This window comes from Tenebrio molitor, chromosome 4, assembly GCF_963966145.1.
Source record: "Tenebrio molitor chromosome 4, icTenMoli1.1, whole genome shotgun sequence".
Taxonomy (NCBI): Eukaryota; Metazoa; Arthropoda; class Insecta; order Coleoptera; family Tenebrionidae; genus Tenebrio; species Tenebrio molitor.
Window position 1 is genome coordinate 7,806,004 of NC_091049.1, and position 13,685 is coordinate 7,819,688.

The following is a 13,685-nucleotide window of genomic DNA, read 5'->3' on the forward strand; positions in this document are numbered from 1 at the left end:
CTGATTTCTACGACTACCTGGCTTGACCGTTATCCGGTCCTACCGACTCCCTTTCTACTTTGCCTTGTTGTTTTTCTAACTAAAAGTGCAAACGATTCTAGTTATTTTCTACGATAAAGCGCTCTGTTTCTAATTCTCGCCCTTTAATTACAAATATGCCACAAATTTGAGAATGCTAAAAAAAGTCAATTAACCTAATGAACATTAATTTTGTGGTTCTCTCAATTTGAAACCAGCTAACATCAAATTCATTAATTCAATTATGCCCTGATTTTAACTGGACTCCCCAAATTGTCGAACGAGTAAATTTTGCAATGTTTCTTTTCCCATGAAAACTGTTATCTTTGTGTTGTGTATCGAACCTATTCGGACTGTTACAGTATCAAACTTTCGCTTTGTCAGATTAACTATTGTCACATTGACATCACATCTTTGCAATCAACTCTTACCCCATGGAGTTTCAATGTTTTTTTGTTGTACCGGGCAGTTAGCTCGTGGATTTCAGGTTTCTCAGTTTGTGATAGCATGTCGCACTTTTAAATAGCAAGGGTTGCACCCCTATCATGTTCAGCGGATGTTACGTTATTATTTTTTCCCCGTTCCCAGGTACGCTACAAATTTAATAACGATTTCTATTTTGTTCTTTGGCTTCGCGTCGGTCATACAGTTGTTACCTCGAGAGCGCAGCGACCTATTTGGTAAAGAAGGCGGACTGCCGGGAGCTCAGGAGAATGATACAAAATGGTATCATAAACAAAATGTTTATTCACTCAAAAAAAATGGGGAAAGTATAATAACCCTGACAGGATCCGAAAGGATCTAACAATTAATACTAACGCCTGAAGGGTCCTTCTCCAAGTCCGCGATCCGCAAAAAAAAGGTAAATTTGAGTAAAAGGAAAATGAAAACAAAAGAAAAGTAAGGGAAGGATGAGCGATTCTTGCGACGAGCGCTAATACCGCTACGCCGCCGCCCCCACACTAGTGGGGAGGTCCTCAGGCTTCTTCCTCGCTTCAGATAAATAAAATAAGAAAATAAAGATAATGTGATAAGAAGTACAGAGTGTCTATAAATAATTGTGGCATCCAAGTAGGCTTTGATTGTGTGCCGACTCTTTCACCAGAAATCGAATAATATTAGCCTGATCTACGATGTGCAACCCCAGAACAAACTGGTTTTACTGGTTGCCTATTGCGTAGCTTGACAAAATTAATGCTTGCAAAAAAATTAAATAAAAATAAATTAATGAAATGCATTATTGATAAATCTCAACACTCTCAACAAATTATGTATTTATTAAACACTTAAGAAGGTGAATAACATCAGTGATTCAGTTAAAAAAGTAACAATATAATAGTTATTTATGTATTAAGGGCGTAATGAAGGCGTTTGTGGCCCGCGGCGTGACATTGGGGCCCGAGACGACAGTCGAGGGCCATAACACGGTAAGGGCCACAAACGCCAATTATGCCCGTGGTACATATCTACAAAATTTTATGTCCGGTCGAAGTTTTGAATTTTATAATAATTTAGGTAGATTCAATTTTAAAATAACGACACAAAAATCATTAAGGTGGAATAAGCCAGTTATTGTTATTACTGTAGTAACGGCTTAAACAAGGGCCATAAAAACGTTTACAGCCCGGGGCTATAATATACTGAATTACGCCCTAAAAACTAGTCCATAAGTAGGCAAAATTCGCCCGATCGGACATAAATAATTATAATAAAAATAAAGGAATGGTTCGAAGTGTCCTCCATTTTGCTCTGAATATCTTCTCACTCTCTTGATGTTACGACAACAGATGGTAATCTCTTCTATTAACTCGTTTAAATTATTAATTTCTCATTTATACACTTCATTTTTCACATAGCTGAACACAGAAAAGTCAGGTGAACAGGTTATTCTGAAACCAATTACAATAATTTATGCAGCTTTCAGGATCATTAAGGAGCAGCTATTGCAGTGGCGGCTCGTGACCAAATTGAAAGGGAGGGCACACTTGGATCAATTCGGATTGTACCCAATACTTTTTTATTGCTGTCTATATCCATGTCAGTGCCAGTGAACACGGTGTTTTTAGATTGATCTACGTGTAATTTTAAAATATCGTCAATTTCGGCAATTAAATTTATCAATCCTCGAAAAATGCCTGGGTTATTGCTCTCAACCCCTTCATCATGTCCACGTAATGCTAACTCAAATGCCCCGCAAAATTTTATCGCGTCAATAAGTTTTCTTAAAATATATCGATTTTGTTTCACTCCCCCTCAGCTGGTTACGGAGGTCCGTGTTGCCCAAAATTCCAAACTCGACTGAATAAAATAAATGTTTTTGGCTTATTGCATGCTTTTTAACTTTTTGGCCCAAATGTTTTAAATCTGTAACACCGGTCTGAACCCAGGCAGGATCGCAATCAGCGGATCCCATTACCAAACACACGAAACAATAAAATGAGTTACTTACTCGTACATCGCAAGCACATAACCAACTAGCATTATTGTACATACTTCTGTTAAAATTTCTTACCACAATTTTACCCTTGATCAAATTTTGTTTACAAATTTTCAGGTTTGGACGAGGTGGACCCAACTGTTTAATTTCTTTCCGCTCTTCAAATCCATGTCCAACGGCGGTTTTTAAATTTTTAATTGATTGAACGGAATTCATGATAATATTCGTAAATAGCACGACTGCGTAGAGCACGACTGAAACCTAATGTTACTATTAATGCAGAATGAAAGCAGAAAATAAAAGCGCTAAACACACGTTTGATTAAGAATTAGACGACATATGCGAACTTGCATATCAGTTGAAATCTCGTTGATCTCGTTAAAATTTGAAATTCATAACTTCGGATGCAATCGAGCTAAAAACAATTCAACGTTCGATGAAGTCCGGTAAATTATGTGTTCTTATTCGCTGTGGGCAAAATCGCCCTTGCCCACAAAGATGGGCATCGGCGTCATAGGAATTTTTTAACATGATGTTCTCGGAGAACTTGTAGAAGCGTCGTACGTCGTAGGGGAAAATAAACGAAGCGGGGCAAGCTAGTGCTGGGCGTATGTGAGTTGGACCACGTTACCTGTGTTTTCTAAGTATTCTGAAGGGTATGGGATTAAGTGCATATACGGGTTGGACCACGCTACCTGACTTATCTAATTACCCAGGGGATCGGATTTTACCTGTTGGTTCTGGACAAGATACAACAATTTCACCAGAAAAGTTAATCTGGTTGAAATTTACAAGATACACATTCTATAAAATCGAATTTAGTAATAACATTATGTACATAACAAGCAGCAATTTTAGTGTTTACTAATTTTTGCTTCTCAGCTATGTCTTTACGTACTTTTTTTACAAAACGGTTAGCAGTGTGTATTTTAATATAAACCTCACACTGGAAATCTTTTAACACAGATAGGAATTGAAATATATTTGGATGAGTGTTATAAAAGCATTCATTAAATTTCGAATGAAATGATTGGCATATCTAATACAAAACTAAATAAAATCAGTCATTGCTTCTACATTTAAATATGTCAACGTCCCACTACTTATTTTTTCAACCTCCAAGCTAATAGAGTGAATTTGATCTCTTTGGCCCCCCGTCAGTACCTGGAAAATCTTAATCCCTTTGGTAGCGGTCGGTGGCCGAACTCGACCATCAGATTAACACAAATTTGGGATCGTGGTCGAACACGGTGACTCCCCTAGTGCTTGCCTACGCCGCGAGGCGCTTTTGTAACGCAAGATCCAAATGACGCTGAGCGGCGCGCAAAATACAAAATGCACCCATTGTCACATTACAAAGGCGATTCGAACTTATTACAATTTAAATATTTGAATAGACTATATAACGATTTTTATATTTATTGTCATCCTTATTTTACAATTTGTTTTGGGGGGGCATTGCCCATCTGCCCCTCCTGTACCAGCCTGTACTGAGCTATTGTATAGTTGTATGGATGTAAATGCATGTTCTCCTCTAACAACTTTCTGGCATGTAAGTACTGCAATTTGATGAGACAGTCTAAAGTCTATTTTTTCCTGGTAGGCGCGTGCGTGCGCATCTCCGAAAGGTAGAATCACATAGCTAAGATTTTTAGCAGGATGCAGGAATTGTTAGTATTTTTGGTTGCATATTATCTAAGGGGTCAGTATTTGTGGTTGCACATTAAAACTCATGTTCATGATTTAATTTTTGTATAATTTGTAAAATGTAAACAAAAAAGTTTATGAATAAACTCGTGGAAAAATTGATAACAAATATTAAATGTACATTTTTTATTTTTATTTAATACATACAGGAGTTAAATTGGGTACAAAACAACTCCATACTTTTGGATTCAATCGTTAATTTCACATAAAATAAAATAAAATAATCATCACCGCACTTTTCACCTAAAAATAATTACAGTGACATCGACAAAAATTGACAGTTCACATGAAAGCGGCAAAAATTTCATAACATGGACATGGCCTGCTTCGACTACAATCATTTATAATAACCATGTATCTTGCAAGAGAAAAGGAAAAGGCTTAATTTACACAGCATCGATTGTAGGAATTCTGTTTGCAGAGAAAAATGAGTGCACTGTTTTTCGAATGAAATATTTTTGATGTTCATCCAATTGAATCATACATTTCCTATCAGGTTTCTTCGGTGCCTGTAATTGCCCACACTTCATTTCTTCCGCCAAGTATCGTTGAATGGTTCTAAATCCACAACCTTCAACACAAAGTAATTAAGCTGTGATACAACAAAAAAAAAATCAGAAAACAATACCAGTATAATTTGCAGTTTTTTCCATTTGAGCCGTCTTGGTTAACTCGGCAAAAACCTTGGAGATCCCACGAAATACTTTAACGATCATTTCTTTCTCGGGTTGTGAGAAATTTGCTATAAATATGCATTAATAAAAAACTGTTACTTGCTGTTAGCATAAATCCAACTTACGCCGTTGATTTGGTGATCGAAATTGAGACATCTTGTTGACATATAAGAACTTCTTAACCTCTAAGAACTGTTTTTTTAATAAATAAATGGACACAACACAAAACAAACAAAAAACACACACAAATGAAAATTAAGACACGATGAAACAAAAATGGCAGCTTGGACCTGATTCCCTGATTGACAGTACAGAACACTGCAATATTGCACATTTCTCTGGTGTAAGTAGAAAAATAAAGGAGCCAATAGGAAAGTCGCATTTCGTTGCAGGATTTTGTAAATGCGCACGCACGCGCCTACCAGGAAAAAATAGACTATAGTAGGTAAGTTCTCGGATGTGCTTCTAAATGATCTCGTATATTTTCAACTACATTTTCCATCACCTTGGGACGACCTGACTATTTCCCCTTTTCAACACTACCGGTAGTAACAAAACGATTAAAAATTCGATGTATGTATGTGAGCTGTGAGGCACTTTTCTAAAACATTTTGGTGCAGGTACTTAGCTAACAATTCTTCTTTGCAAGCTTGAACGCTGTATGTTCATTCCTCATCTCTTTTAACACAGTTGCAGTAATAAGACATCATAAGAAACTTATTTTGTTCAAGTGTGAAGACTATTTTAGCAATTACTTCTAAACTATTTGTGAGGTTATAAAATTATTCTGATTTTCAATATAAAAACAGATACCTAAAGACAATACCTTTGTAACACCACCGGAAGTTATCTAGCTTTGAAAAAAGTTTTTTTAAACAATAAGCAGACCGCAAGAAACAATAAAACAGGGATTCGAAGCGTAAATGAGGTTAAGTTGATTTCGTGTTGACAGCCTGTGAATATATTTGACAATTTGGCGGTTAGTAGTTGACGAATTTGAAGGGGTTGGCAAATTTAAATTCCAGAGCCCTCTGCGATCCCACATTCTTTTATAGACAGTCTGTATAATGAATAAAAAATTACCAGATTCTACCTAATATTTTATACCTGGGCTTGGACGTAGGCCCTTTAATTCTGCATACGAATTCCTCTCAAGGTAAAAATTACTAAAAATGTACCTCAAATTCTAGACCCGAATTCTCGTCAGAAAAAAAATCTCCGATATTGAAAGCACTATTAGGAAAGCAAGATTCAATGATGAATCTGTTATGTTCTGAAAGAAAAACCATTTTTGCGTTAAAATTTGGTTAATAGTGACAGTTGTTTGGCGTTTATTAGCAAAGATACGAAAAATCTGACACTGTCAAACTCACAGCCGCCCCTTATCTAAGTGCATAATTGTTGATCACACGGTATTTGTAACTGTATAATGTTTGAAACATTTTTTTTAATCCACGTAATGGTAAACAACAATGGTACCTGACGACGGCTAAAGAGGTAGGTAAGTAAGGGATGAAGCGCACTTTTACCCTTGACGGGAATTCTTATATTACTTTATGATAAGAAATAAGTCAGACGGGAATTCGAGTGCGCCCAATTTGCACGAGTAGCAAGGGCAATGCAGCATGCCATGGGGATTCGGGAGGGCCTTACTGAAAAATAAACATATTCATAGCGGAAGTGAAGGTCAGATCACGACAAAAATAAAAATTTCCATTTATTTGTTACTCGTTCACATTTTTGACGTAGCTAATGCACTTTTCCTAAAAATTTTCATACAAGGAACTCGCAACAAACATCAGGAACTTGTAGAGCAAGTACCAGAACAACGCAACAACTGCATAATGAACAACAAACATGATTTTAAGTTTCTTCTTTCCTTTAGGAATCGTGTCTAGTGTTTCTTTAAGTAAGTACATTCTAGCACCTAAGATACTACCTCGACTGTATTTGACCCAATCTGTATCTTCCATACTAAACTTGAACATTTTCTTATCTTCATTTCCCATCTGGTCCCACAATTCCAAAACATTATCCTGCTCGAAGGACCAACTGCGCATCGAGAAATACGAGATCAAGTCCATCATCTTGTTCAGTCGCCGATAATTCTTGACAGCGCTGAAAAAAAGAATTGTCAAACGAAAGACAACTTCTAACAGTTACAAAATACATCGTTGCCCTTCCCACACAGATGAGGACGAAATCGGCAAAATACGCCACCATTGTGTGCAAGAAAAATACACAAATCTTGTGCCAGAGTTGATTCTCTCTCAATTTGAAACAAAAGAACCACACGATTTTTTCCGTCGGGAACTCCCAACACGGCGTTTCAACAATTTCCATGAATCTCCCTGAAAACAATTGTGTATGCGTTTCGACAGTTCAAACAAAGTAGTACCCCAAGTAATCATGTTTTTGTTGTGACCGGTGTAGTTGTATATTGTGGTGGTACCGGATCGATGCGCCTTCCACGCAGCTGCCAAGATGCAATTCGCAACGTAATCAACTGGTACTAACGGAGCTCGATTGTTCTTTTTGGCATGCATACTTCGCAAGATTCCCAAAGCTGCGGTTAGTGCTATTCCAATCACCCCGTACAGATTGTCAACCCACCCAGGTACCGGTTCTTCGATAGTACTGGTCACTAGAACAAATGGGTACCAAATTTTGGGAGTGGTGGGGTTGAAAATTACCGATAGCTGGACGCACTATCGCTTTTGGTACTTGGAGACAGGTCTTCACCAAGTCTTCGGTGATGCATTTGGTGTAAATGTAGGTGTTCGGGTACTCGCCTAGCAATCTAGAAAGTTGGAATTGAAAGAAGTGTGACAGTTTGCATGGCTAGAACCGACTTGGGTGTAATCGCTTGGAGAGTGTTGTCGTCGAGATCGTCCACCAAAGCCAACAAATTCTCAGATTTCATTGGTGGAGCGTAGAAGCGCTCCTCGATGTGCGAGTGGACACAATTGGAAAATGCGGTCGAAACGTGTACAAAAACCTTGAATTGGTACTACAAAATAGTTGAAGCGTTTTCGAACTTACCTTCAAATTTTGCATCTGTTTTGCCAACTCCAAGACATCCCTAGTTGCTCTGACATTGTGAGAAGCTGCTTTGAGAGTCTGATCGAACTTGACGTTAGCTGCGGCGTGGATGACACAAGTCGTTTCTTTCTTCAGAAGCTCCACATCCTGGACGCCGAGGCCCAAGAACGGTTTTTGAATGTCGCCACTGATCAAGAACACTTTCTCGGACAAGTTTTTACGCTTGATCAGGTCGAAACACTTGAAGGGGAAATTTAACAGGAGACAGAACTCCACAAGATACTTACGGGATACTCGAAGAGTTCCTCGAAACGTTCTTCGGAAGATTTGTCCTTTTTGGGTCGTACCAAAACGTAGATTTTGTTGAGGTCCCAACATTGTCTCAACAGTTTTTCTATCAGGATTTTTCCCAAAAATCCTGTTCCTCCCGTCAGGAAGATCGTCTGTTCCTTGTAGAACTCTCCAATTTGGGCCTCCGAGGACATTGTTGACGTACCACCGAAAAACGACCAAGTGCCATTCTAATCCAATAACAAAGTATTTATGTTATTGAAGTTGACTTGAGTTGGTTGACCCGTGTGAAACAAAAACGCATTTTTACACCTACAGGATTGACCTAAGGTTAAACATATAAAAGTCTGATAATCTACAATAATTTACATTTCCTTTGTTGCCAGTCAATTTGTTCTCTTTTTTTTTGACTTCCTTTGACTTCTTAGTAATGGCCCTGAGCAGCAATACAATTTCCATACCAGACAATTTGACCCCTTGACACTTTCGAACTTGATGATTCGACATAAAAATAGCTTCCTGTAGATAAATGAGTAAAAACAAAACAATCGCCAATCGATGGTTCAGTTTTTCAAATTACATTTATGACAATTAATCCTACGATGTAGCTACGACATTACACAACTCCACAACTTGTCTTCGTTTACACCCAAGTAGAAATAGTGCCTGATCAGAAAACAACTTACATTATTTCATTCAGTTCTGTAACATAGGGTAGAAAATAGTGGGACTGACTCTAGTAATGAAATTAATACAGAGGGTGCGAAGAAATTCCCCATTTTGTTGCGTTTTACTCAAGTAGACATCGTTCACTCTAAAGCTACGGTTTCTGAGAGAAGTACCCGGCGCACAACTCAAGGTAAAGCTACGGTTTCTTGGAGAAGTACGCCGCGCACAACTCACGGTAAGTCGTGCGCCGCGCACAACGTTTTCTTAGGAAAAGTTCAGCTGAACGCATTGTTGGCGTATGAGTTGGGTGGTGTACGTCGTAATCAGTTTCGACTTGATTTGGACGCAGTCGTTGACTTGAGCGCACTGTGAGTTGTGCGTCGCGTACTTTTCTAAGAAACCGTAGCTTTAGGCGTAGGCCTCACTCCGTTCCCGTCAACGCACAACGCGTCAACATTTATGTGTATTGTGCTGATGGCTGTCGTTGAGATTGGTTCGACTTTCACCACTTTCGGTTATTTCACATATTTTGTTATTTTTATTTTCACCATTTCCGCCATCACGTGTTTTTAATTTTTTGGGAGCATCTTAGTTAATTCGTAAGTTAAATTTTTCAATATTTATTAAATGGGATACCTACGTAGATAATTCGTCACAAGAGGGCTATTCGCTGTCTTTATTTTACCAACAGTTCTACAGGGTGTTAGGAAATGGTCTCCCAAGAATGTCAGGGTGAGTTTCTGAGGGAAAATATGGTCGACAACCTTAATACCATTTTTCCCAACATGAATGGTTTTCTCAAAGATAAAAATTTAAAATGGTGCCCCACTGTTTGGGAGCTCTTGCACCATTTTATTGTTGTAATAATTAAATAAATAGTTAAAGTTCTGAAAGGTCAAAATCAATAATTCATTCGAAATATTTATCTAGATTCACTGCAATCTTGAAGTAAGTCCTGTTTTATTGCTGCAATAAACTGAAATTATGTCTGCAGCTTTATTTGTGATACCACATCTCGATCATCGATCAACCTCTAAAGGGATTTGAAATCGAGCACTAACCACCTAATACTACTAATAAGATTCGTTAATTTTGGTGTAACTTTATTTATTTGTATTTGCATTGAAAAAAATCATCATAAATGTTCAAAATGTCCTCCGTTTGTCCTAATACAAGCATTAGCATACCTTCGGACAGCAGCAGTAGCCTTTCCACTATATTCCCTTACACAAAATACATATCTGCATACTCCTCGATAGAATATTAGGGCATTGTAAACGATTGTAGTCTTCGCAGGCGACGGATAAAAGATAGATCAAATTAAAATGTAAACTTTGACAGTAGTAAATTTCAAATCGTTACCAAGCAATCATTTATAAGTCGAAATTTATAAGATTTTTTTCGTGCACAAAGCAATATTTCAGCAGTCCCAAAACAGCAGGGAACAATTTTATTTTCAGAAAACGGTTTAATTTATCCAAAAACCGTATAAAGGTTTTCGACCACATTTTCCCTGATAAACTCACCCTGAAATTCTTGGGAGACTATTCCCTAACACCCTGTATACAATTATAACTCGAAAATCATAAAATAATAATAGTAAATTATATGTTTTTAATTTGTTGTAGCCAATTTAGGGCGTCTTCTGTAAGTATATGATGTTCGGAGAAACCTTGCTGGAATTTAGTAAGGAGACATTCTTCTACAATGTGTTGGATGGTTTCTTTTTCTGCATCGCGTTCACGAGAGGCGTTTTCACGAATGTTCCAGTGAAACAGCATATTATTGCATTTTCCATGACCGGTTCTAAAGCGATTATAAAAATGAATAAGTCGGTGGGAGAACGCCTATATTTATTTTATGTATACACGGATAAATACATTCTCGTTTTCATTTACAGTGGTCCGTCCACCAGGGCGTCCGTCAGGGCGAAGTCCTGTGGCTACCACAACGGCAACTCCACGTCGGCCCCCCTAGTGGGCTCTCGTCTTTCATTTCCACGTGGTTAATCTGCCCCCGCGTCAACAACCTAACTTTGGCCAAACACGTGCTCACGGTTTTCCTTGTGGCAAATGGATGGCTGTTCCCGAAATAATGGACTCCCCTTCTCCGTATTTACATCGCCCCCGAGCCCATACGTACCTCACGCTACTCGTCGATACCCAGAGAATTTCCCCACACCCCCAAATTCTTAGTTCCCCCGTGCATTATCGGACTAACCAAAGCGAAACAACATACCTGTCAACCACGTGTTGTTATTGTTAGTGAGGTTATACTACTTGGTTTTTTAAGCGCGCAAAACGTCAGTCGGACACGTTGTACCCACATGAGTGACCGAAAGGGTTAAAAAGGCATGTAAAAATTACGTTTTTATGACTTGGGTTATTGCATTAATGGGATTTTACTCTTCAATAAAATATCTGCATTTTAAATTTCACAAAAATTTGTTGAAAAGGACATTATTGGAAAATTTACAAATGTATCTTGTACTACGATTTTGTATGTATCCCTTTTTCAAATAAATACATTTATTAATACATTAACTCTTTTTTTTATAAGTATGTATTTGTTATCAGCTTGCCAACAAAACGAGAAATTTACTATTTGCAATACAATTACTTATTTACATAATTTATTGTGACAGGACAATAATAATTATCGGTTTTGTCGGTTTCGGTGCTAACTTACTAAACAGACCAACAGATGGCGCCACAGTCAACGTCAGAAAAAGAGTTACTTTTCGTCCGCTTCTGAGTACGTAAAATTACCGTTTTCATTATGGGTGTCTAAAAACACTATTTTCTCTCCCTTCTCTAAAGTGCCACATTTTGCACTACAAATAGTGTATAAAACGACGACTGTCCATTAGTCACGACTTGATGCCCGTTCGGGGGTTTTCGGCATATTAGACACATCGACATATACAGGTGTCCCAGAACTGGCTCCCCAGAGAAAACAGGCATGTGCCGACAACAAAAGAGACTCTAAATTGAATAAAATAAATTTTCTGCTAGCTCAAATTACCGAGTTATAAAGTTTTTAATTTCACCAATCCCGGAAGCTCGTCCTCAAGTATTACTAAAAAATCCGATCGGTTGCTAAACAACAACAAAAAATCTCTGATATCGCACAAATCAATAAAATGTTTGGGCAACTGGAATTTTGACGTTTTCCGATATAAACATTCGTTGACGTTTATCTGTCATCAACATCAAGACTTGACAATTGCAAAATTCAAAATAAAACAATAAAAATGGCGATTCTAAAAAGAACCATTTATTTAAATAGGTAACAATGTTAAAGCAGAAGTTCGAAATGACCACCATTCATTTATATGCACAATTGTGCTCTACGTAACAAACTTCTTGTAGTAGCGTTAGTTATCATTTCTTCAGTAACTGAAACAAAGCCTCCTGAATTCAAACTCTCAGATCAGCCTCTGAATTTATGGGCCGCCGATAAATGATTCAGATCTGGAGACCTGGCAGGCCAATGATGCGGTCCTCCTCGACCGATCCAGCGCTGTGGATATTGGTTATCCAAAATTTCCCGAACGTTTCTGCTAAAATGTTGGAACCAGTCATTTATGCGATAAGCAAGAGGTACAATTTCAAATAAATCAGGTAGCTCTGTGCCAATGAACTGAGCATATCTTGCCCCCGTTAATCTTGCGGGGAATTCAAACGGTCCAATCTAGAGCCGGGTATTCGGAATTTTAACAAATGGAAGGATCCACCACGCTTATACTTGCCAAACGATCGCCCAATAGCCCAGTCCACAAATTAACAGAAAACCTAGGTGGAAAACCTCTGGGAAATAATTCTCTTGGATTTTCCTCTGCCCAGATATGAAGGTTGTCATAATTGGAACAACCTTACCGGCAAAATGGCGACTCATCAGAAAACAGTATCCGTGACAAGAAGTGTGGAACATCGTTTTGGTTTATTAACCATAGATAAAACTCTCGCCTAATTGGATAATCCTCTGGCAGAAGATGTTGTACTCCTGTATAGTGGTACGGATGTCTCCTATTATCAGCTAGAACTCTCTGCACCGAACTCTTGGATAAACCCATTTCACGAGAAACTGTTCGAATACTCCGGGTGTTCTTCTTCGAACTGGCTGCATTTGACCCGTTTCTCGACCCCGAGCGATTAATTTCAGGATTGTTTTATGATCCGGATGACTTTGTCTTTGTGGAAATTGTTCACGGTACAACCTTACTGCTTCCCACATCGCGCAAAAGTAAGAATCATATCTACGTACTCAGAGGAAGAATACATGTTAAATGATACACTTGAATTAAATATCGCAGCGAAATTGTATAACAAATGTCAAACTGACGTAAACAATCATTCTAATAAATGTAGTGGACCAAATCTAATGGACAGAATTATAGAGGTTTACGGATAAAAATGTAGATATGGACTGCTAATGTAGGCTGCGCGAGTGAAAAAGCCTAAAAAGAGAGAGCAATAAAGAGAAGGCTGTCGCTATCCTTCTTCTGACGTTATTTATTGTGGAAGGGCCGATAAGAAAATTTCAGAGAGAGGAAACTGAGCCTCCTTTTATTTCCCTCTTTCTCTGAAATTTGGATGCGCAGTCGTACATTTCTGTTCACGGCAAAAGCATACAAGTCTTGAGAGAAATTTTTGCAATTTTTTGGCTGTGTAAATTTACTTAATTTTTGTTTCCATGTTTACCCATCAGGTAAGAATTTACAAACGAATTTTGATTATACCAGACTTAAAAGAACCCACAATAAACCTTGAAAATAAAGAATAATACCTATAATGTTGATAACAATAACATTAGAGGGGGCATTGAGTACATTAAGCTTAATAAAA

General features: G+C 37.9%; 1 protein-coding gene and 2 long non-coding RNA genes across 5 annotated transcripts in view; 1 reads left to right on the forward strand and 2 right to left on the reverse strand.

Annotated features, from left to right (window-relative positions):
• The window catches only part of LOC138129323 (uncharacterized), a 41,842-nt gene extending 36,145 nt beyond the window's left edge, over positions 1 to 5,697 (reverse strand). Inside the window, exons 1-4 of the long non-coding RNA XR_011159188.1 lie at positions 5,650 to 5,697; positions 4,962 to 5,593; positions 4,791 to 4,904; positions 4,032 to 4,733 (exon numbers count right to left, since the gene is read on the reverse strand). This is a non-coding gene — a long non-coding RNA (uncharacterized lncRNA). The remainder of the gene's footprint in view (positions 1 to 4,031; positions 4,734 to 4,790; positions 4,905 to 4,961; positions 5,594 to 5,649) is intronic.
• Positions 5,698 to 6,528: 831 nt separating this feature from the next.
• Positions 6,529 to 8,458, reverse strand: LOC138129104 (fatty acyl-CoA reductase wat-like). The gene is made up of 7 exons (XM_069045353.1): positions 8,166 to 8,458; positions 7,879 to 8,118; positions 7,689 to 7,834; positions 7,530 to 7,636; positions 7,235 to 7,480; positions 7,007 to 7,187; positions 6,529 to 6,954 (listed from the first exon to the last, which is right to left on the reverse strand). Exons 1-7 carry the CDS (start codon positions 8,361 to 8,363, stop codon positions 6,600 to 6,602), a joined length of 1,473 nt encoding a protein of 490 aa, XP_068901454.1. The 5' UTR covers positions 8,364 to 8,458; the 3' UTR covers positions 6,529 to 6,599.
• Positions 8,459 to 8,728: 270 nt separating this feature from the next.
• On the forward strand, positions 8,729 to 11,375 carry LOC138129105 (uncharacterized). Of its 3 annotated transcripts, none has more exons than XR_011159085.1 (2): positions 8,729 to 9,073; positions 10,739 to 11,375. It is a non-coding gene; the product is annotated as an uncharacterized lncRNA (long non-coding RNA). The 3 variants fall into 3 exon arrangements; XR_011159084.1 differs by lacking the exon at positions 8,729 to 9,073 and adding an exon at positions 9,119 to 10,673; XR_011159086.1 differs by lacking the exon at positions 8,729 to 9,073 and adding an exon at positions 9,119 to 9,437.
• The last annotated feature ends 2,310 nt before the right edge of the window (positions 11,376 to 13,685 follow it).

Excerpts from the sequence above, each read along its gene's own strand:
- LOC138129104 (XM_069045353.1), bottom strand. The coding sequence starts at position 8,363 with ATGTCCTCGGAGGCCCAAATTGGAGAGTTCTACAAGGAACAGACGATC. Across the intron at positions 7,835-7,878 it reads AACAGATGCAAAATTTGAAG|GTTTTTGTACACGTTTCGAC; the intron begins GTAAGTTCGAAA and ends TACCAATTCAAG. Across the intron at positions 7,188-7,234 it reads CAAAAACATGATTACTTGGG|GGAGATTCATGGAAATTGTT; the intron begins GTACTACTTTGT and ends AATTGTTTTCAG.